Source organism: Plectropomus leopardus, chromosome 12 (assembly GCF_026936395.1).
Source record: "Plectropomus leopardus strain MGB_pleo_1.0 chromosome 12, ASM2693639v1, whole genome shotgun sequence".
NCBI classification, from domain to species: Eukaryota; Metazoa; Chordata; class Actinopteri; order Perciformes; family Serranidae; genus Plectropomus; species Plectropomus leopardus.
Window position 1 is genome coordinate 27,905,479 of NC_142187.1, and position 24,154 is coordinate 27,929,632.

Below are 24,154 nucleotides of genomic sequence, written 5' to 3' on the forward strand. Positions count from 1 at the left end.
TTCTTTCTTTGAAAAGATTGGCGAATATGTCATATTGTTAAAATGTATGTATGTAGACTCAGTTTCATTTGGCGTAACGGAAGTCTGTGTTAAAGGCTATCGATTTCACCATCATTTAGGTGATTTTTCATAAATTGCATTAATCCATTTGAAATAACGCGAGCCATAGAATTAAATTCTCTGAAAGGAATTGGAAACACTATATAGATATAAACTGTTAATAGCAAATCGGTTGCGAAAGTCATCACAGAGATGCAGACTTTGATTAATCATAAATGTATTAATCATAAAGGAGATTTTGTTGTCAGCGCGATAAGACAAACGTCACGTGATCACCATCACCTGACGATGACATGTTATTTTTTCGGGCAATTTACAGCTTCTGGTTCATTTTCTTATGTGTCCAGTCTGTGCAGGCGCGTTCACACCTGTGCGACTATAAGTGTTTAATTATATTTAATGACAGCGGTTTATTCACCTCGCGACATGCCAACAGTTTATTTAACACGCGCCTGTCTGCTTCGATTACCCAGAATGCCCCGCTTGTTGCCGTCTGGCGAAGGAGTGACTGTGTAGAATAGAGACAGCTACAATTTGACATTCATGAAGTTGTCGTTACTATGCGTGTTTATTGTATGAAATAAGACAAAAGAGGGAAAGAAATCACAAGGGTAGGCGAAATCTGTTGTTGTCAACACGCCAGCGATGCCTCTCTTCGCGACCAACCCGTTTGACCAAGATGTTGGTGAGTAATCACAACTGGAGGCTGTTTTAGCAGGCTAGCTAAAGTAGCTTTTATTAGACAGCTTTGTTTGTGTTCCTCAGACGCCTTCAGCTCAGATTTTACCCCGAAGAGATGTATTAACAATGTTTTTTGGCTGTCTTGTAGCATTATATTACATGTTGTTTAAACCAACAAGGTGTAGTCCGTGTAATTTTCTTTTAAATGTTTTGCCTGTGTTTGTTGTGATTCGCTCTGTTAGCCACAGAGCTAACTAGCTTATCCTTATGTTATGTGGAGATTTAGCTGTTAGCTCGTAAGATAACATTTTGAAATCGTTCACAGCCATTTGAAGGTTAATTGTGTGACTTTTTTTTTCATATTTTATGTAACGTTTTTTTTATGTGGTGAGGTTCACTGTTAACAGACGGTGGGACAGAGGTGTTGTCACCAGATAACTGAAGTAACGTTAGCTAGTCATCTACCTCATCATCACCTCGCTGTGTCCCTTATATGTCGGCTAACCGATGTGATGTATGCCGTGTCCCTGCTGCTGCATATGAAAGAGGAGGAAATGGTGTGTGAAACCACTAAGTCACACTGTGTGTCCTTTTCTCTCTTTGTTCTGGCTCTCGTGGTTAACCACTTCATTAGCATGTGATGGCACAGTGTGCTACAGGAGGTGGATAAAGTACACAAACATGTCATTATGCAGTACTTTATAAAAACCTGTAGCTCTTCAAAACCAGCAGTAAATGCTAATTTGTTAAAGCTCATAATGGGTGTGTTGGGACTGACAGGTGCAGCTTCAACTTTAGTTTGTTGTATTTGAGTTTATATACTACTGTTAATATATCTGCATCGGTGATCATTGACTTGTTACGAGTGGTTGGGGATTTTCAAAAATCTTCAGCCTTAATAATGAAAATATTGTATTGCAATCTCTTTATGAATCTTCGTGTAGTAGCCTAAATTGTCTAAAAATTGTGAACCAGATAATGAATAAATAACCTGACATGAATGCCTGTTTTTTTGTTTAATTCAGTAAATTCAATTCTTAAATATCAATTTGCCCAATCATGCTGTGGAAAAAAAAATAAATAAAAATATATTAACGATATTAAAGAAATAGCTACAACACTAATAACTAAATAAATATATACAACTATATTGGACACTCTAAACATTTATTCATATTTTACATATCTCATTCTTAGATTCTGCTGTGTAATTGAAGCATAATGCACATATTTATTTTATCTTTTATTTTATATCTTTATTTTAATGTATATTTTTACTTAATTCTCATCTTAATACTGAATGTTATTTTTACCTTTATCATTCTCTGTACTGACTGACAGTAAGAAATCACAATTTTCCCCCTGGGGATCAATAAAGTATTTCTGATTGTAAAAATGGTAAGGCATTTGTATGTCCTCACACAGTATATGTCATCATATTGCCAACTCCAACTTGTGACTAAATTGTGTCTTTGCTAGTGCGTTTTTTCAGTGTTTAGCACATACCCAATGCATTTCATTATTCTAAAAGCAGCCAAACATGTGGGTCATATGGTCAGACAGCAGTACGTGTCAGCTTTGTAAGAGGAACACTTTTATCGGTGAATTTTTATGGAAACAGGTCATTTATAAGGTAAGACAAGTACACAGAAGCTACATTCTATATTTACCACAGGTCCACAAAACACTGTAAAATTATGTAATTCTTCAAGAAGAGAGGTTTAAAAGAAAATCACAGTGACTAATGGCAAAGACAAGGAAGATGTAACGGCAAAGAGGAACTTTTACTCGGTGTATAAGCACAAGCTACAGTTCTGAATAAACCTAATACTGGCAGTCTGAACCCAAACCAAATGAGCTTCATTAGATTGATATTTACTGCAGGGCTGTTGTCTGGGTAAGGGCTTCTGTTTTTTTCTTGTCTGTTTTTCTCTAATGTTTATGCTATTTTTTATGATTAACAGAAGAACAAGACTAAAGCAGAGGATCTCACGCATGCCAACAGCTTGCAAATATAGTTTTTGTTACAAGATGCTTCATTATTTCTGATCCTCTCTCCTCACCTCTCCTCCCAGTGTCTAAAAAGAATAAGTAATGGAAATGTTCTTTTCGATCCCTCTTCCTACTGACGTTTGTTGTTGTGCTTCTTTCCTGCAGAGAAAGCAACCAGTGAGATGAACACAGCTGAGGACTGGGGCCTTATTCTGGACATATGTGATAAGATAGGGCAGTCACGCACCGGGTTAGTTCACTGTCATCACACTAAACCTGACCCACAAACACATTTATCAGGCATTGCATGAAGATCCCTTCAAGGTTTTTCAGTCGTAAAAATGCACATATCCCAGGGTTAGGGATATAACCCCAGGATACCAAGTGTACAAGGACAAATTGAAGATTACAAAAACTTCTGAAGTGATAACCTTTTGATTTCTGCCGTTCTTTTGAAGGCCAAAAGAATGTCTTCGGTCAATAATGAGAAGAGTGAACCACAAGGATCCTCATGTGGCCATGCAGGCACTGACTGTAAGCAGATTGTACACAAACAACCATGTTTGTTATGGTAGTGATTGTTTGATTCTTGGAGGCGTCATGTAGTCTTCATGTCATCTAGTTTAATTAACCTTTCAGTGAGATGTGAACTTGTGGTGTACCTGATTTTATTCTGTAATAAGTTGTATCCTAATATGTGCTTCATGTTGACATATATTAAATAGTGAGTCTGAAGTGTTTGTACTGATGTCCTCACACAGCTTCTTGGTGCTTGTGTCTCAAACTGTGGGAAGATATTCCACCTGGAGGTTTGCTCCAGAGAGTTTGCCAGTGAAGTCAGTAATGTCTTAAACAAGGTATGTGATTGCATTTATACTTTAAGTGTGTTGTCTATGGTAATTATGTTTGATTACTTAGAATCAGCTTGTGCTACACCCAGTTCTTTGTTCTCATGATGTGCCTTTTTATGATTGTCCACAGGGCCACCCCAAAGTGTGTGAGAAGCTGAAAGCCCTGATGGTTGAGTGGGCAGAGGACTTCCGCAACGATCCCCAACTCAGTCTGATCTCAGCGATGATCAAGAATCTGCGTGAGCAGGGAGTCACTTTCCCAGCTGTGGGGTCCCAGGTAGGTGTATCCAGTGCAATACACTGTTGTTTTTTTATTCAAGTTTGAGCGTACTTTGTGTGAAATGTACATTTTTAAATTGCTGTATTTAGGGGTGGACTAGTGACTCTATAAATCAAATAGTAATCATTTCATTTACTTATTTGCACCATTAAAAACAGTAACAGAAAACAGGTCAAAAAGAATACAGGAAAAACAGGATGCCAGAGAGGTTAGAAACCCAAATGGGCTTATAAAAATACCTCACCAAAGGTAATACAATCAATCACAAGTAATATTATGAAGTGCAGTACTTTGATGCAAGCAATATACAATGAGGGCAACAAAAAGATGACAAAAAGATCAAATTATGAGTGTGTGTGTGTGTGTGTGTGTGTGTGTGTGTGTGTGTGTGTGTGTGTGTGTGTGTGTGTGTGTGTGTGTGTGTGTGTGACAAAATCATGAATATTAATCATGATTTTGGCTTCCTACTATTAAATGAATGTGATCAAGTGTTATATTAGGTTTTAAATGTGTGTACCGCCCATGCAAAACTCAGCTGCATATCAAATCAAGCGCTTCTTAAACTAACAGCCTGACTCCACTTTTGAAGAGTTCTCATGCCTCTACACGTACACCATGCAGCGGCTGCTTATGAAAAAACTTTCCGACTGCCGGCCATATATCTATGCTGCAGGCGGTCAAAACAAAAATGATCCATTTATCAACCATCATCATGCGTTGATTTGAAGTATTTCTGATTTAGGATAGAGCAAATCAAATGCAAAGAGTACCTGAGACTTGTGTCTGAGCCGCAAAGCAACACAACTAACTTGTTAAACCAGCAGGAAAAAGACCAAAATCTGCTGTACGATGAATGCATGAAAGCCAAGGCCAGTAACATTGCTAATGTTACCTCACTGAGTCCCCGTAATTGTCCAGCGTCAACTGAGACATTCACACTAGAGCGCGTCACAGTTCTGTGTCCACTGGAAAAAATAAAATAAAATACAGCAGCTGATATGTATCCATGAAAGATGTACTGAATGTAGTTAAAGAGGAACCTTATTTTAAATCTTATTTTGATGCAAAAGCAGGAATATAGCACAGTGAAAGCAGTGCTCTGTGTATTTAAAAACAATGAATAATTTCTAATGTCAATGTTGACAAAAATAATCATGGTTATCATTTTTGCTATAATCGTGCAGCCCTATCCTGTACCATACTACTGTCTCCATTTCAGTCCCAGTCAAGGACTTTTGTTGCATGTCATATTCCTTTCTTGCTTACCACATTTCACTGCCTTAATAAAGGCAAAATGCCAAAAAACTGTCAAACACAAAATGTTCTGTTTCATGGGGGAATTTGAATTTGTTTTGCTTCAACATTGAGACCCTGACTCATCCATTTTATTCTTCTAGTTGTTGATTCACTTCAAGGTTTGATTATCATTTCCTCACAGGCTGCAGAGCAAGCAAAAGCAAGCCCTGCTTTAGTGGCAAAGGATCCCTCCACCTCCACAAACAAAAAAGAAGAAGAAGACTTGGCCAAAGGTAAGGAGGCTTCTAGCTGCTATCGGACAACAATTACACTTTTTACTCAGCATCAATAGAGAAATGTTTTTTAATAGGCATAATGCTTAAAAACATGCACACTAAAAGCTTTAATTCTTTATTTGCATTGCACAGATCCCTGTTTGCACTAGATTAATGCATTGCAGATGTTCAGCAAAAATTTAAGGACTTTCAAGGGCAAACGCTTGATTTCACATATCTGCCTCTTTTGTGTGCAGCTATCGAGCTGTCACTGAAGGAGCAACGTCAGCAGCCGCAGACGACCCTGTCGAGCCTTTACCCAAACACATCCAGCCTGCTCTCCTCACACAAATCTGACGGCAGGAAAGTCCGCGCCATCTACGACTTTGAGGCCGCCGAGGACAACGAACTCACCTTCAAGTCAGGAGAGATCATCACTATCCTGGACGATAGGTGAATATATAATCTGGTAATAACAACATAGAGGGATTGAGGGAATCGAGGTGGTATTCTGAGTTTTGTTAAAATATTCTGACATTTTAAAGAAGCTTTAAACTGTTAGCTAAGCTGTAAAATGATATTTTCTGATCTGTAGATCTCTAACATAAGAACCTAACGCAGCACTCAGAAGAAAACCACTTAAATCTGTTGTTTGATCATTTCTGAGGGTTTACTTTTTTATTTCAGTGACCCAAACTGGTGGAAGGGGGAAACATACCAGGGAGTAGGGTTGTTTCCCTCCAACTTTGTCACAGCCGACCTCACCGCAGAGCCTGAGATGAGTGAGTACACGCACACAAAACACTTTATCCACTTATGCCATCTCCAGTTCTCTGATTGCCCATTTAGTCCATTAGCAATATTGCTATATTGATCCTAGAGTGGGAAATACTTTATCACTTGCACAAAGCTGATGAAGCAATGCAAAGAAACCAGTACAGTCAAGAAATTGATCATAGACAGAACATGATCAATGCATTATCACATGCAGTTCACCACAGCGCTGTCTGTACTTCTGGGACGTCATACAAGAGTTTCTCTGATAGCATTTTGGACATATTTCCTCCTCTTAGAGCGACTATACAACTATTTCTATTTCTGATACTGATACAACAACTTTCAGTGTCTGCGGTATTGATACAGAATCTTTCTTTCCTCTGATAGGAAGTCTTATTTATTTTCTGTAATGTGCTGAACTGTATTTATTTATCATTATTATTATTATTATTATGCTATACATATGCTACTTTTATTTTCTTGGCACTGACTCATAGTACGATGCATGCACCTTTTAATTCACCAAGCATTTAACGTCTGCTGCATTGCTGCCAACATGAAATCTACTGTGTGTGACCACAAAACAGTTCCTCCTTTGGTGTCATAACATCTATACAGAGTCCAGTCATAGTGTAGTTATGATACAGGACGTTTGAGCTCCGTATTTCAGTTGTAAAATTCATTTCTGTTTTAAAATGTTGGAGAGGAGCTCATATCCTTGCTGCTAAGGATGGGACAGTATACGATTTTTATCACAGATTCCGATTAAAAAAAACAAAACATTCACGATAAGTTGATTGTGGTAAATTGCCTTTATTGAGATAATTGTGAATATCATGTCCATCAGCATCCAAAAGGACTGCTGGGCAACCAACAATGAAAGAGATTCTGTCGGGCTGCAGGGTTTCCCAAATGTTCATTTATTTGTGGCAGCCTGCCATGTTAAAAAAAATCTGCTGCCCACATGTTGATATTCTATATTTTTGGAGCTTGAACTGTCATTTTGTGCGCTGTTGAAATAAGTATACCGTTTGGTTATGCATAGCACCACTCTCTGAGCGCAGAGCATACTCCGGGCACAGACTGAGCAGTGAATGTCAGGTGCAGTGAAAGTAAATCTTAAACATGTATTGCACTGGGGTTAAAGTTTGCATTCACTGACCTCTGTAGCAGCTGCTCCTCTTTTCGATCTAAACTGACTGGATCGACTTATCAGTTTTCAATACTGTGACTCAAACTCCTCAAACTGCTGTTGAAGAAAAAAAATCTCAGTATGATAAAAAAGGCACACACACACCAACAAGATTAAAAAAAAAACAAAACATATATGGAAAACATTGAGTCTGCGTACACACCAACCCCAAAAAACAAAAGATATGATAGCTTTTTAAATAGGTCAAAAGCCTGTCTTTTTATAATTGCTTTTCACAAAAAAAGATGTGTGTCCTCTTTGTGATGCAATGAAATACTTATTTCTTAAGAAAATGTAAGGTGAAGTGATTTCAGTATGTTTATCACCATTTTAAGAGTTTTAAGCATATTTCTATGATTATCGCGACAATATCGTGGAACTCAGTGATTTTGGTTAGGGTAATTGTGAAATGAATATTTTATATAATTCCATGCCTACTGCTGGTAAACATACAAGTATTAACAGTCAAATGCATGTTGGGGGTTATATTTTTTGGTCATCCGGCATAATGATTTCCATGATTTTCATTGTTATCAGCTTTGCTTTGTTGCCCTCTGGTAGGAGTTTGTCACGCTTCTTAATTACACCCAAATGTTTGTCGCTTTCCACGTTTTCTTATCATCTTGCTCGTCATATTCTTTTGCATGATGCTTCTGCAAGTGTGTCATCCCTCAAAATACTCATACTGCATGTGTGCTTTCTGCTGATTAGCTTTTTTCTCTCTGTCAAACGCCTTCACTCCGCAAACATGATGACAGCTTTTGACTGTTTAGTGTGTTGCTACTTCTTGTTACAGCACATTGCACAAACAGTAACTATACAAATATGTACATGATATTTCAAAAAGATTGGTCAATATCTTGTATCAGATGGTAAATTTTATTTTCATCTGATATCAAGACCATTCTTTTTGCGCTAGTATCTGAACATTACTGAATGTTCAGTCAACGCCTCCTTACGTCTTATCAATGTGTAACTGATTGCTGCTGTTGCATTGTTTCGCTGCTGCCGCGTCCGCTGTTATTCGGGAATCTACAGTGAAGACAGAGAAGAAGACAGTACAGTTCAGTGAGGACATCCAGGTGGAGACCATAGAGCCCGAACAGGAGCCTGTATATATAGATGAGGTAAGTTCCCTTGTATAAACACTTGTTTTCTCAGCTTTTTCTGCCTCAAGATCTCACTGTTGCATCAAAAAAACAAGAGTTGTGTTCCTAAATAGGAAATGCAATTTAAAAATTGTCACTTGCTGAAAAACATAAACAAACATAATAGACTAGGCTTTCCATTTTAGAGAAATTAGTAGTTTAACTTTGAAACTGGAACTGGAACTTGAACTGTTTTTAAATATTTCAGGACAAAATGGACCAGCTACTGCAGATGATCCAGAGTGCAGATCCCACAGACAACCAGTCAGACAGCGTCGAGTTATTACAGTTGGAAGGTAAACTGAATTTGATATTGTATTAAATGAATGTGAATAAGATAAAGGTATATGTCAGTATACAGAAGTGAGTCTGATATGACTTATTGACTACAGATTTAACTTATTTCTCACCAGGTGCCTGTAATCAAATGGGGCCGCTCATTGACCAGAAGTTGGAGGATATAGACAGGTAAACTGTGCTGATGTGACATGCTTTCCCATAGAAAACCACAGAATGTTTTAAGCTAAAGAAAAGTAAAACACTGATCGATGTAATGCAAGTTTTCCATAAATATTCAGTTGATCTGATCTTTGTGTTTGTGTGCGTGTTTGTATCAACAGGAAACACTCAGAGCTCTCAGAGCTGAACGTGAAGGTGATGGAAGCTCTCTCTTTGTATGCCAAGTTAATGAATGAAGATCCAGTCTATGCCATGTACGCCAAACTGCAGAGCCAACAGTACTACATGCAGCAACCTGCAAACGCAGCACAACAGGTATAGTAAGTGTGTCATAGATGTGACAAAGGCAAGCATAAAAGTCTAGACTTTGTTTGAAAGAAATACGATTTTGTGCACATCCAGAATCTTGCTAGCATACAAAATTCACTCAAAACCTTCACTTCTTTGACATGTCAAAATCTTGAAGAGGCAGTTAACTCAAAAACAGTTTTGCGTGTACTGTCCTTTAAAGCTGGTAAACTCTATTTAAAGTCTCTAACACATCTGTTAATCATGTCAATTACTGCTCGTAAAGTGCAGGCAAATTAGAAAGTGCCGATCAGATATCGTGATTCTGTTACTGTATTGCCTATTTCTCAACACAAATGTGTCTGGAAAAATATTTCAGTATATTTTTTAATTGTAAAATGAGAAAGTTAGTCCAGCTTGTGTTACTTTGGTTGACTATTTCGAACATGGCAGTTGGGTCACAAACCTTCTCATTTTATCGCTAAACATTTGAGGACTAAAATAGGCAATGCAGTGGCACTTCCTATAATGTTAAGTATTGGACTCGAATGTTATTTAATTTGACTTTATTACCCACCTTTTACAGTGTCACTGGTGTAAATTGCTGTTGGTCTTAGTCCGTCATTAACACACAGTGTGTATATTTGTGACCACAGGTCTATCCTGGTCAGCCTGCATCAGGTTCATATGCCATGAGCGGCACTGCAGTGCAGGGTTACACTGTTCCCATGGAGCAGCTTCCAGCTGGAACCCCCATACCTGGTCAGCCAGCTCCCAGGTGAGTTTACAGTCAGCTGTGTATCGTAACAATGTGGATATTATGTGTATATGAACTGTGTTGAACCCAGATCTCCCTGCTGATTGCGTGGCTTTTGGTGGCTTTAGGGATGTTGCCATTTTTAACAGTCTTTCTGCCCTTTATTTAAGGTAATGAAATTCTTTGATTTCCAGTGTGTTATAGCCATTCTGCATCCTGTTATTGTGGCCAACGGTGATATATGTCTTTACCTGTGCTGTAAACTGAAAAATAAATGAGAAACTTTTCAAATGAAAACAGTATTTTTGTCAAAAAAGGAAATTCAAAACAGTGTTACGTGTCGCACAACTCTGTTCTTGTATAGATGGAATTAAGAGCTGTGGAAATCTTAATTAGTCCGAAACGACCGTGCAAGTTAAATTTTAATTACAGGTTAGTTCCATGCCTCATAAGTGTCTCTCGGCCTTTATTAGCGAGTAGCATGTAATTAATCACACCCGTCACGGCTATTATTTGACACTTTTTTGACAGCTTTTTGGTACTAGCCTTTAATAGAGAGCTTATGGTTTTATGAATTCCACCTACTGTTTAACTATTCGACCTTGCTGTAGTGTTGTAATTAATGTTGCTTCATTCTTTATCACAGCGACGTTCATATGTACATGGGCCAGCCGCCAGTCTACACTGCAGCTCCAGGCAGCATGGCCCCAGCAGACTTACAGTCCTACCAGAACCCAGCCACCGCTCCAGGCACGAATCCCGCAAGCATGACGCAGACGCCAAACTACAGCAGCACCCCCGCTGGCCAGAGCATAGCACCTTCCTCAGACGCCTCACAGGTCCCCTACTCAGAGAAAGCCTTGCTATAGGGCCCCCTGAGCTCCCCGTTCTCCCACGCGTACACATGCACCAGACCTGATCGAATAGTGGTCAAAGATAATTTCTTTTATTATGTTTTATAATTTGTTTTATCATAGGACACCAGACGGATAAAACAGTTCAAATAGAGCAGAGTAAATGTGGCATGTGGCACGCTTTGTGTCGTTTATCTGGCAGATAAATTTGCAGTTACACTTCTCACTCCAGGTTTAGAAGTGATCACGCGTGTTTGACGAGTTCACACCAAAACACACATGGTCTAAAAAAACTGACACGCCGTGTTTTTTTTTGATTGTATTTAATTATTCCTCTGCATCTTCACTCTTCTGCTCCATGTCTTTACAAGACTCAGATGTGAAGACACGGAGGAGCTTTCAGTTGTACTTTTTCCTTCAGTTGCACTTATTCAAGTTTTGGTTGTCATTCAAGCCTGATCACTTCCAAATCTAGATCTGATAGCAATATATGCATCGTCCATTTCAGAGAGACCTGACATTTATTGCTTTCTTTTTATGATAGGACTATTGAAAAATTGTGGAAATGCTTTATTTTATGGGTCTGAACTACACAATTTGGTACTAATTATTTAGGTTTTGGGTGAATTTATAGGCAGAAATTTGCTTAAAATATTGGTGCTTTTTAATCCCAAGTAAATATTTATACATTTATCATTAGAGACTTTACCCGTTATACCACACATATTTTTCTTTGTTCAGCTGACGTGTGGACTGGTTTAAAACATTTTAGGTCACACTAGCGATTAATTAAAAGTAATTACAGTGGAAGTTGCTTATAGTGATCGCTGTTACAGTGATCAACTGCTGATATGAATCAAAAAGCTTAGGGCAGAATCTAAGGGCAGAAAATAACTTAAACATATTCTGTTTAAGTTATTCACTAATGATAATCAGAAAGTCCACTTACAGTGTTGATTTTGGGTCTTTTCATATATTACAACATGTGGAAAAAAAGTTCGACGCTACAGTATTTCCACATCAAGTGGACTGATAATGTCGGTCATGTAATCCCCCCGTGTAATACCCCAAATTACTTTAAGTAATCAGAAATGGATTACTGAACGGGCCTACTGTGCCCAGGCCTAGGGGCCCAAACTGCCTTCACTGGCACGATGTCACTTAAATTAGCACGAACCGACCAAGAAGAGACTCAAAAAAACACACACAAAGATGCAAAAGAACTGCAATGACACAAAATAACTTAAAAAACCCCCAAAAAAGCAGATGAAACAAACAAAGAGACCCAAAAAATTACAAATTTATTTGAAAGACACAAAAAACAACCACACTGTGACACAAAACAATAACAAAAACAGGTAAAACCACCACAAAGAGATACAAAAAAGACAAACTTAGAGACACAAATTTACCCCAAAGAGACATAAAACATCCACAAAAAGACACAACAACCACAAGGACGCACAAAACAACAACAACACCCTGGAGCCCATTGTCTCATAATCCTCCCATGTATGTAATGATTAAACAAATGTCAATTACATGGTGATCTGACGAGGAATTCAGAAGAACAGTCTTCTTCAGGTTGTAATTATAACAGAAATTTTTTATCTGTGATAATCAGTTTGACCTGCACGGCCGTGATCACTCTAAGAGGGATCCACTTCAATCAGAAGTGAACTCTTAGTATTTATCCAGAAATTAGTATCAAATTCCACAGTTCTTTCCTGAAAACTCCAAAGAAAATTCCAAAATTAAGAAATTACGGACCTTTAAAATAAAGCGTTAGCAAAATTGCTTTGAGAAAACAAGTGTAACTGTGAGCCACATCAACCTAACCACAAAATATATATGCAATTACTATTTGATCAAGTGTGAAATACACACAGGCATTCCTTTACAACCCCCCCGCTCAACATGCACACTGGAGCTACACACGATACACAGACACACTACAGGCAGGTGTACAGCGCAACACACACACACACACACACACACACACACACACACACACACACACACACACACACACACACACACACACACACACACACACACACACACACACACACAGTTGGTTTCCACATCCTCAGCAATGTTTGATAATTTACCTTCACTCACACACTAATATGCCACAGCCTTCTCACCCACTTAAAGTTCATCGTGTCACTAAAAAAGAGGTGTCAGCTTAAATTCACCTTCCTTTTTTTATCAGAAAAAATGACTTTAAGCGAAAATGTTAGGTTACTACATTCTGTATATGTCGTCAACTTTTAGAAGTACTGAAAACTGAAGACACTTTTTGTTTCGGAGGGGGAAAAAGAGAAATTTAAGCATGCACATGACTCTTGTATATACTGTTCAGAACTCGTAGTGAAGCCACATGATGACCTCATGGGTGGGCTGTATGTTAGCACAGCTCCGGGTGTCACTCTCAGCCTTAAAGGGAAACTCTGCAGTCTGCCGAACTAAAGGTGTAAAAAGCCAAAGAGAACAAAGTGGGGAAACAATGCCAGAAAACAATGTCTTTTCTTTTCATTCTTTTTGATTGACGCGACTTCATACTGCAGAGTTTTCCTTTTCAAAATGAGCACATCCTTGTCGGATGTAGGGTTTGCTCGTCTCCATTCAGGGGCTGTACTAACAGACTTTAAGGGGCAAACTCTCCGAACAGCCCCCGGTGTCTTTAAAGCAGCTCTTTAGTCAGTGTTGAAAATTTTGTAGTGCATTTTAATTTATGTTTTGATTATTGTTATTGCTATTTTAAATGGAGAAGCAGTGCAGGATGTATGTATTCAGAGAAAAAGCGGAATATGTGATATTCTGCCTGACTTAGTTGTATATTTAAATCGCTCACACGAGAACATGGACATTTCTCTCAGTGTTTGATACATGCTTATTGTACTGTAGGGTCAAATGGTAATGTGAAAAAACTGATCGAACCTCCCCGCGCATTTTAAACCTGTCCTTTTCTCAGAGCTGTCTAACACTAAAACAAGTTCTACCTGAAGCAGAACGAAGGTTTTATGATTCTGGAAGGTACAGCCAGGGTTTGAAAACACGTTTTCTCAAGGTCTCCCTAAGCTATCAGTTACAGCGACACTTTAAGATCAAATATTGTACAAATTTAACTTCTCATAACATAATTTTCATACTCTTCTATGGCTTCTACATAGTCAAAGCCTTTGGGAAATAGTTGATGTTTACAAATACTGACTGGATTGCGAAAAAAAGCTGATGAAAAAGGAAGTATTTATGTGTTGTTTAATACTGGATGATGCTAAATGAAGGAAATACTATTAAGCCGTTTTAAACACGATTTTCCAGTTGCAGGACAAATTGGTGCGTTGATCACATATTTGTTTCATTTCTCTTGAGACATGTTTTAGTTGTGCTCCCTCTTGCCACCCCTGTGCCACCGTACAAAAATAAAACAACCGACCACTTAAGCTTCTGGGACTTTGCAAATGAGAACATTTTATTCTCCATAACTTGATTTTTGCATTAATATGTTGATTTAAGAAGATCATTTTTTTTGCTGCCTTCAACTAAATGCAAGAGTAAAATAGTGTTAATCTGTTGGATCAAAGAGGGCTGAAAATATCAAATATATTTAAAAAAAAAAGTAGCAGCTATTCTGGGACCATGGGACCAGGAGCCAGTTAATCATCACACATCATCCGAAACACAACATCTCGTTGCACCACAGCGGTGGACCGCAGCCCCGATGTAACTTTATTGCACAGGATTGAGATGCTGCCTGTTTTTAAGTTTTAAGCATCAATTATTGTAAAAGTTCTGTCTAAACTTGTATCCTGCTGTTTGTATGTATTCTTTTAACCATACTTATTAATTGGTATTCACAATAAAACAAGGCCAAATGTACAGAATAATACAAAGAGCCTTGTTTTCTTGTTGTTTTTTTTTGTTTGTTTTTTTTAAGAGCACTTTATTGATACTTGAAATGCGTTGTGTTTGTTTGCCTCCACGCTAGCAACTATGGCACAAAAGTCTTTTTGGACTTACAGATGAACTCTTTGGGTTTTGGTGGTCAAAGGTCAATGTCACTGTGACCTCGTCTGTCTCGTTCTTGTGAAAGCGCTAACTCAAAAACACTGAGGGAATTTCATCGAATTTGGCACAAACGTCCTCTTGGACTTAAGTTGAACTGATTCGGATTTGGTGGTCAAACGTCACTGGGACCTTGTGTCAATCTCATTTCGTGATTGCGATGTCTCCAGGAGGCCTTGAGGGAATTCCCTTAAATTTGGCATGAACGTCCACTTGGACTCAAGAATAAGCTGATAAGCATGTGGTGGTCAAAGGTCACCGTGACCTCACAAAACATGTTTTTGCCATAACTGAGGAATTTGTACGCTGATTATTACAAATTTTCACATCCATGTTTTCACAGACGTGGATGTAAACCGTAACTTGATTGGTTCATTGAGGCTTTCAACTACAGGATGGTAATTCTAGTTATTCAGTTTCATTTAATTTTGCGTTAAAGCGTTTCTAACCAAGAGTGAGAGGCATTTTCAGGTGATTTTAAAGACCCTGAAAACATTTTTTTTTCAGCCAGCTTCCACCGTGACTGATGGTGTCCTGTATGACCACACTTCTCCTTTTGAAGTTAGAACCGCTTTGATAGTTTTACAAGAGATTTCTGTGTTTATGTTTTTGTTTTCTCACCAGTTTGAAGTCAGCAGTGCTTAGTTGGAAAAAGACTGTTTTTTTCCCATATGTCTGTACAATCATCAGAGTTTCAGCAACATATGAATCAAAACATGATGATATGATTATTTATGATGTTTAAGCAGATTAGCTGAATTTCCAAGGGTTAAATATAAACTGCTGCTTTATTATGTACATGTATCTAAAACTAATGCATTCGAACACAATAGTCCTGCAATTAATTCCACTTTCATGAAGGCTTAAATATTCAGCAGTCATGGAAAGTGACTCAGTACATTTACTCAAGTACTGTATTTCAGTACTTATTGTAGATACTTAAGTATTTCCATTTTATGCACCTTTATACATATCAGAGGTAAATTTTGTACTTGGTGTTACACTTCATTTGTCTGACACCCTGAGTTAAGGATCTGAATACAGCTGATGTTCAGTATCTTTTACAGAGATGCTGAGAAATACTTGAAACCACATTTTTAGGAGCTGTAAAAAATTGTCCTCTATTTTGCCAGTAGATGGAGGTGTGTGTGTGTGTGTGTGTGTGTGTGTGTGTGTGTGTGTGTGTGTGTGTGTGCGTATGTGTGTGTGCCCTTACAAGGCTGGATGGAAGAAATTTGTAAAGTGTTGCAGTCAAAGAACATGTCAGAGAGTCGAGAATGTTGTTTAATTTTTTATTTTAATTTTAACATTTTGTTGCAGTACTACAAACACTTTGTATATTTTAATATTTTCTTTCTATCTAAAATGACATCTGTGTAAACAGACAGCATAATCAAGCACTTTTCCAGAGCTTGTGTACAGTTCAGTGGTTGGCTGAGTGTAATTTTCTCCTTGAAATTATGGGATGGGAGTGCTCCTCTTTGTGAGCCCATAAAAAGGCGAGCATGCACCTCATTACCTCAGCAATAAAAAGAATACAGCCTCCGGTGCAGTGTAAGCAATGTCAGTGTGCAGAGTCCAACGGCTCCACTGGCTTGGTTTTCGGGAGATGATTGTCAAAGTCTTTCGCTCCAAGTTCAGACCAGCAACTGGTTTACAGGGACCATGCCCTCGGGGAAGACGCTCAAGCTCATCCTGTATGAGGTGCTGCAGTATGCGGCCCTCATCATACCTTTATTTGTGATTATGGAGAGGTTTGCCCGCCTCATACACGATGTGAAAGGACAGGATCTCACGGCCTACTGGCTGGTGGTGGCAGCCTCCGTCGCCTATGTGACCTCCGTGACCCTGCTGGTGTGGGTTCCTCTGAAATATCTGATCCTGAGGCGGCGGAGGTTTATCTCGGAGATCACACAGTGGTGAGTACAGCTGTTGGGAAGTGGTTTAATCGATGTCACGGTGATTAAGTATCTGCTTTTACCAGATAATGAATCTTAGTTAAAACGAATGACACAGACAAGTGAGCGAAGTCAAAATGGTTGCAAAACAAACTCTTTGAGGCAGATTTGGGGATTTCGGTGTAATAAAAAAGACTTGATTGGGACAAAAATACTTGAATAACAATGCAGTAGTCAAATGAAAAACAGCAGCTCCTAGGTAAAAGTAGCTGAAGCATAATATAAAAAATACCATGTTATAAAAAGATCGTGTGTTAAGCGGTATTATCAGAAAAATATGCTCAAATGCATCAAAAGTTAAAGTGCAAAATGACACCATTATAGCTAGTTGTTTTGAAGATAGTTTTCACAAATTTGTACTATTTTGTTGTTTTATCTTGAAAAAAGCATATTTCACATGCTTCATATGTTTAGTATGGGTAATGTTGTGAATTCATATACAATAACAAGCAGCCTTGACAGTGTAATAAACTCATAGGTTTTAATGTTACAGTTAAACTTGGTCTGATGTGACTAGTACCTTATGATGGCTAATGTTAGCCCATTTTAGCTAGGTATTGCTTTGGAGCTGACAACTCTGAGTGTACAACAATGTAAGCCTGACAATCACAATCACAATGGATGCAGTATTGAGAATAGGATCAGCACTTCTTTAAAGGAAAAAAAGGAACAATTATTCATTACACTGAAATGTTATTCAAATGTGAACTCAAAATTTCTTTTTTTCAGGAGACCAACGGCTCTGGCGTATCTCATCCTGTGCACGTTACCGTGCTTTGCTATTTTAATAGCCAGCTCCAAGGTAACGTCGTCAAGACTGATCGTTCTTGTCACTAACATGCACCTGTTGGTGTTTTGTTCTGTCATGCTCTGATGGGGTCCTTGAACAGGCATATTTGTTGTAAACAGTTCATTTGTGGCACTAGCTCGTTTTATGTCCCCCTTGTGTGAGAGAATGTATTTAGGGCACTATTATTATTCGCTGAGTGATGGTTGACACGGCGCATTGCACCACAGAGAGAGACGAAGATTGCTTGTCACCAATTCCCCTTAGTCTCCTGGGATTTTGCTCCTTGAAGCTGCATCAAAATATTTTCTATGTGTGCACTGAGAGGGACTTAAGCACCGTCGCAGTTAGAAGAAAACACTGTCACATGACTGAACTCTCTGTTGGAGGTATTCAGTAACCCACAGTGAACATAACAAGTTGGCCATTAACCCAAACTTTAATACCATCCACCACTCTAGAGAGGACAGGAATTTTTACACACGTGACAATGGGTCTCATGCATCAACATTCTCTGTAATTTCTCTTATATTTTTTGCTCAGTTTTCTGTGAAGATGCACCAAACTTTCTTTAACCTCCACATTTGCTCTCACTCGTGTGTGCTCAATGATGAGTCCCACTGACCACCTATTGGCATAAGTAACGCCTCCTAAACACTGTAGAAAGGCAGGTGTTGTGTCATGTGCAAAGGCTCGGGCACATGCCTTAAAATTAAAGAGATTACACCAATAAAATGTCTGTAAGGGGAAAAGGGAACTTCAGCCATAGTGAAATGACTTACTGTTAAATACAAAGTAAACAAGTGATTTTCAGAGTGTCAGTGCTGGTGTTATAAGAAAAACAAAAACCCAGCAATGACAAAACATTTGTAATACTGTAAATGACGTGTCAGCAGCAGTGGTGTAAGAAGTATTCAGATCCTATACTTTCATAAAAGTACTAATACAATAGAGTAAACATCTGTTAGAAGTAAAAATCCTGCACTGAAAATGTAGTGTAAGTAAATCAGTAAAATGTATTAAAGGAGGTAAAGTAAAAGTACCCATGCAGAAACACTGAAATCAGTTTAATCAATCATAATTATTTAAATGAAAAGTGTTCAGTTCCTCACAATTGTCAATCTGGAACCATGAAGTGTTTTTGCATTAAAAGTAATTTAATAATCAAGTAGTTGCAAGTTAATTTTCTAATCGACTGACTAATCTTTTTAGCTGCACAGTTTGTGTGCAAAAGTCTTATTTATGGCAACGAGTAACTAATGTTGAAATAATTAGAGGTGTCAAAAGTACAGTATTTCACTCTGTAGTGTAGTGGAGTAGAAGTAGAAAGTGGCACAGAAATACTTACATAAAGTAAAAATTCCTCAGAGTTGTGCGTCAGTACAGTATTTGAGTACATGTACTTTGTTACATTCAACCACAGGTCAGTGATTACAGTACTTATGGACCAAATAAGTAATATTTCTTTAGCCCACAAATGTAATAATCTTATCATTACAATAACTCTAAAACATAATAATATAAATTTGACATTATGTTTGTTTTTGTTGTTCCTTTTTAAAAATTTAAAATGGGAAAGGTGAATCTCAGAATCACTGGGTACTAACGTAAAAAGAACAAAGAGTGGCTACAAACAAATAAGCAGAAATGTTTTTTGTACATCATTTATTGCACGAGGCCGACTGTGAATTTTATTCGAGCAAGGACATAAATAAGAGCATCTGGCCACACAAAGACGTGTCAGACATATTCATACATCTAATACTTCTTAATCTTGTTTTAAGGGCATTCAGCAGCGCTTTAATGTCCGTAATGATGAGGTGATAAAATCAGATGGCTTCATAAAACTTGGCTCCTCTCTCTGCGTCCAGCCAAAAGCTGTAATGAAGAGTTTCGATTCAGCTTCTTCCTGCTTCATCCTTCATGATTTCTAAGTGGCAGATGAATTCTTTCTGATATTGAATTCACATTTATTTCTGCTGTTATCGGTTGTACTGTAGGTGCAGGTGGACAGAGGGCAAACGCGCGACCATTTCGCTGAGTTGCCCGTTTCCTTGGTGCTTTTCTCTCTCATCTGTGTGGATATCATAGAGAGGATTCGCCCCTGCAAGCTCATTGGTGAATGTGAGTAAAAACATGTTTTTGTTTATGTTGTGTGAGATCAAATGGACCAAAAGCTCTTTTTTTTTTTACCCCTGTAGATATTTTGACATGTCACAGCAGGAAAAGCACAAGTGTGAATAATTAAATTAATCATGGTTGAGTTGTATTTAGCTGCTGCAGTTTCAGGGTCCTGGTGCTGTGCTCGCTGGCTCAGTGTCACATTTTCATAGCTTACTGAACAGCACTGAGCCATTTATGTGATTAGGAGCTGTTCGTGTTATTGGTAACACTTGTAATTTTCCTACTTTGTGAAAAAGGTGTGACTCATTACAGGTGTCATACTGTATTGTAGATCAGAGGTGCTTAACCTTTTTCATGTCAAAGATCCTTGATTGATTCACATTAGGTCGTGGGTCTTTATTTGATCATTTTTACGTTTTTGCTTTAGGGACCTCCATTTGAAAAGATTTTGGTTGTCAGATACGATTAAGACTAGAATTCTTCTGTTGCCAGCTACAGTTGAAGAGATAAACATAAAGGAAATGAAACCTATTACTCACGTTAGGCTTACTTCTTTTTAAAATTAAATAGTGAAAATAAACTATTTTTCTTTTTTGGGGACCCCCATGGAACTCTCTCAAGTACTCCTGAGGCTCCCCAGACCTCTGGTTGAGAACACAGTGTGTATAAAAACACATGCGCCCCCACTTACCCCCACGATACTTAAGTGTAGCTAAAATATCCCGGATATGGCCATTTCCAACTTGAGCTGGTGACGTCATTCGGAGCTGGATTCTGCGTTGCGGCATACATATTTGTACGTGTGATCTATCAGCTAGTTTCAAACATCTAAAGAACTTCTATAAAAATGAACTGCATGGCAACCAGACCGGGCTTTTAATTGAGACAGGCCTTTATTTGTCAAAATGTGTCGCCACACCCGGCTGGTAAAAGGGACTGGGCGTTTAATTGGGACTAGGCTTATATTTGAAATTTCATATTCATTATTTACTGAAACCATTTCAGAGAGGTGTATATTCAACTTATGGTCATTTTGGCAACTGCAGTTTGTGATGCTGTTAAATTATATTGTGCTATACTGACAGTAGTTATTATTTTGTAATTTCCTCATTTATCTTAATGAGGGTGGACAAAATAACTGAAACACCTCTTTGTGTCATGTATAGCAGTGATTTTAACATGCTGATCTTTAGAATAACCTCAACAGTATTATATACAGTGTAGCTGATGTGTGTGCTCCTGTGATTTGCAGCAGACAGCCTGGATTCTGACTTTGACATACATGGCCCTGTGCTCACTCACCTGGACCAGGTGACCACCGTAACCGGCCAGCTGCACGCTGATGAAAGCCAGAACGGATTGACCCAAGGCCACCCAGAGGCCAGAAATGGCAGCACCTCTGGCAGATGGCAGGACCTTGCTGGCTCACCCAGCCACTCAACACCCAGCTCACGAGCTCCCAGCACCGCCTACCTGTACTCCTCATCCTCACGCCCGCGATCCCACTCGGGTCCTCTGGGCTTCCTGTGGAGGAAGGACAGGAGGTCGGAGGTGTTTGTGGAGAGCTTCCTGTTCTGGTTTGACACTGTAGAGATGGTGAGAGTGGCAGGAGACCAGTCAGTCTTCTACTCGGCCTGGGTGTTCCCCGTCTACATCCTCGCCTTCATGTCCACTCTCCGCATGGTCATCACGCCTCACAACCCTTTATTGTGTTTTGCTGGAGTCGCTCTGCAGGACTTTCCTTTCTTAATAATTCGAGTCGCTCTCATTGTCGTGTTTGATTTTGTAACTCCAGTGTTGTACCCACTGAAAAATGTGCTGGTGAGCCTGACTTTTATCTACTTTACATTCCTGAGTAAGCTGAGGCTTTTCAGAAGGCAGAGCATGTTTTGAGGAGGAGTGGCGCGTTCTGTTGTTAATGAGAGATCGGCTTTGATTGTGGATGGCCCAACAGTTGGTGTATTTATGTGTCGGGAGCAGCAGAGAAACATGGAGCTGGTACTGATGATCAGGAACAACATCCTTTGAATTGTAATGGCTGCAAATGTGTTATCTGGCCATTCATCCAAATCAAAGTGTAGAAATGATTCTGTACCGTGAGCCAAATTTTCTTATTTTTATGTGACATATTGGAATCCAAATTTATTTATTGATGTTTAATTTTATGTTTACGTGCTACTTTTAAAAAGAATATGTACTGCACTTGTTAATATAATACAAAGACTGATAAAACAAAAAAAAACAACTTTTGTTTAACCCTTTCAAACGTGAGCAAAGTGGCTTTATTTCTCTCAAAACTTCGAAATAACCCCAAAATAGCAAGAAATTAGTAATCTTCAAAATTCTTGTAATATGCAGAACATTTCTGTCCAAGTTGGTCCAATTAACTTTACAAAACCCCTGTGCTTTTTAAAATTTGTATTTATTACTCAGCAGGTAAGCTAACACTAGCTAAGCATTAGCTTGCTGACAGTGTTAATATTAGCCTCAGCTTATTGTTGTTTGCGCAACCTTAAATGTCCAAAGAGGAAGTAGCTTCAACATTAGTTGATTCAGGATAGAAGGAAAATGAATTATGAATTCGTGGCACACAAGTCAAAGTGAAGTCTCCAGTTATGTGTGTTTAAGCTCCTCTCATTTTTACCACCTTACGTTTGGCTCTAATAGAGTGCCCCAGGGATGACCGTATCAGGGTTTCCTCACCGAAAAGCCTATGCGATTTTTCCATTGGATTTTGGATAATTGCAGAGAATAAGCTCTGTGGTAGACAAACATTTACGATACTTACACATTTTGTTCAGCAAGATAATAATAAAGGCAAGTTTTAGGATTTTTGCAGCCTGAATGTAATCACCACAAGTTAAAAGCAAAAGTTAAGCTAATGAACTACACTGCAATTGTGTCACCACCACTGCGAGGCTGTAAAGCTGTGGTCAGTGCAGTTCGGTTTTATGATGTTCTGTTGTCTCATTTAGCCACTTGCTAGATATATTTTTTTAAGACACATTAAAGCTTCAAAGTTTTGCAAGTTTGGTATTTACTTATGTATTTCATGTCATATAACAAAATGTGAAAGTCTTTTAAGCTTGTGTTAACCACAGACCTCATGCTTCTAGCCAAAAACCCATTAAAAAACCCAGTGACTTTGAGAAGAAGGAACTGGAGGCGCTAAAATGCTAAGTCGTTTCCAAGGTTTAAGGACTCATTACTGGGGTACTCAATACTCTTCTGTAGAAATAAGAGCTAATGAATGAATTAATTTATTTCTATTGCTTTCAGTAAACCGTCCCTAAACCAAGCCATGACGGTACCTCCTCTAAAAAAAAGCATCTGCAGTTGTTGTGGCTCATTTATTTAGGTTTATTTCTCTTAATTTGTCAACCGGTTTGTGTTCTGCAACACAAAGGGTTACTCCTCTCTGCAACCACCCGCTGTGTATGCTTTACTGAAGACTCTGTATCTGTTTTTCTCTCTAATGCTCGCCTCTATCGCAGAACCAGCAGATGGATATATTTTCTTTGTGTCCTGCTTCATCTAACTCTCTCGCTTTGTCCTTGGCTGTTGCAAATTAGCATCTCACCCTCGTCTTTTGCCTGTGGTGCAGGCACCATGGTGGTTTATGTGTTTTCATGGCTATATAACTCACTGAATTGTAACCTTGGGCTATGTGTGTGGCTGTATCAATACAGAACGCCATAGAGAGACACTAGTGTATAATCGGCAGTCCTCCACCAGGACACGTCTGACAGAATTACACCCCATGGAGCACTTGGTCTTTGTCTGTCTGATGGATGAGCCAGGGCCGCGGGATAAACTGTTTAAGGGAATTGCCAAATCGTGGCTCCTGTTTTTCCCCTCAAAAAAGGGAAAACATGAAGGAATATGAAAAATGGCAGCAAATATCCGTCTGCATACGTGGTGATAAATTGGGTGAATCGCTGTTGTCACACTGGGCGGGAATATAGTGTAATGATATACACAGCCAGTGACGGGACACAGCTGTAATTCGCAGGGACGGAGCAGAGCTGGCCTGCTTTCATTTACTGGTATGAAAACTAAAATTAACTTCCCTTAATTTCCCCACAGCCATGATCAGCCTCCTCCTTAATGATTCATACTGTAATCTGCAAGAAAGCATTAGTGCAGCTTGAGTTATTGTGGCCATTTTACAGTCATGTTGGCAGTCTGGAGAGCACTTTTTTTTTTTTATTCCCGTGACACAGAATGAATGCTCCGAATGATCAAAGGAAAAAGCAACAGCCTGCATCTATTCCTCTTTATCTGAGTCTGTAAGAGCCACATTCAACTCCTAAGAGTTCTCTGAGGCAGAAGCTTTCATTTCCTTCTTTTTTTGTCATAAAATG

The 24,154-nt window shown here is 38.7% G+C and overlaps 2 protein-coding genes across 2 annotated transcripts; both read left to right on the forward strand.

Annotated features, from left to right (window-relative positions):
- Nucleotides 1–374: 374 nt before the first annotated feature.
- stam (signal transducing adaptor molecule (SH3 domain and ITAM motif) 1) lies at nt 375–14,749 on the forward strand. Its single transcript, XM_042497390.2, has 14 exons — nt 375–745; nt 2,899–2,983; nt 3,192–3,267; nt 3,495–3,590; nt 3,715–3,861; nt 5,303–5,393; nt 5,633–5,828; nt 6,063–6,157; nt 8,383–8,471; nt 8,701–8,788; nt 8,906–8,960; nt 9,113–9,266; nt 9,896–10,017; nt 10,643–14,749. Exons 1-14 carry the CDS (start codon nt 706–708, stop codon nt 10,863–10,865), a joined length of 1,557 nt encoding a protein of 518 aa, XP_042353324.2. The 5' UTR covers nt 375–705; the 3' UTR covers nt 10,866–14,749.
- Nucleotides 14,750–16,122: 1,373 nt separating this feature from the next.
- Nucleotides 16,123–22,818, forward strand: tmem236 (transmembrane protein 236). Its single transcript, XM_042497054.2, has 4 exons — nt 16,123–16,840; nt 17,609–17,681; nt 19,667–19,790; nt 21,043–22,818. The coding sequence occupies exons 1-4, from the start codon at nt 16,587–16,589 to the stop codon at nt 21,681–21,683; spliced, it is 1,092 nt and encodes a 363-aa protein (XP_042352988.1). The 5' UTR covers nt 16,123–16,586; the 3' UTR covers nt 21,684–22,818.
- Nucleotides 22,819–24,154: the final 1,336 nt, after the last annotated feature.

What these genes read in the sequence shown, in the direction of transcription:
- stam (XM_042497390.2), top strand. Translation starts at nt 706, where the DNA reads ATGCCTCTCTTCGCGACCAACCCGTTTGACCAAGATGTTG. An exon ending in TGGCCATGCAGGCACTGACT is followed by an intron (nt 3,268 to 3,494) that starts GTAAGCAGATTG and finishes GTCCTCACACAG; the next exon opens with CTTCTTGGTGCTTGTGTCTC. An exon ending in CTGCAAACGCAGCACAACAG is followed by an intron (nt 9,267 to 9,895) that starts GTATAGTAAGTG and finishes TTGTGACCACAG; the next exon opens with GTCTATCCTGGTCAGCCTGC.
- tmem236 (XM_042497054.2), top strand. Translation starts at nt 16,587, where the DNA reads ATGCCCTCGGGGAAGACGCTCAAGCTCATCCTGTATGAGGTGCTGCAG. An exon ending in ATCTCGGAGATCACACAGTG is followed by an intron (nt 16,841 to 17,608) that starts GTGAGTACAGCT and finishes TCTTTTTTTCAG; the next exon opens with GAGACCAACGGCTCTGGCGT. An exon ending in CTGCAAGCTCATTGGTGAAT is followed by an intron (nt 19,791 to 21,042) that starts GTGAGTAAAAAC and finishes TGTGATTTGCAG; the next exon opens with CAGACAGCCTGGATTCTGAC.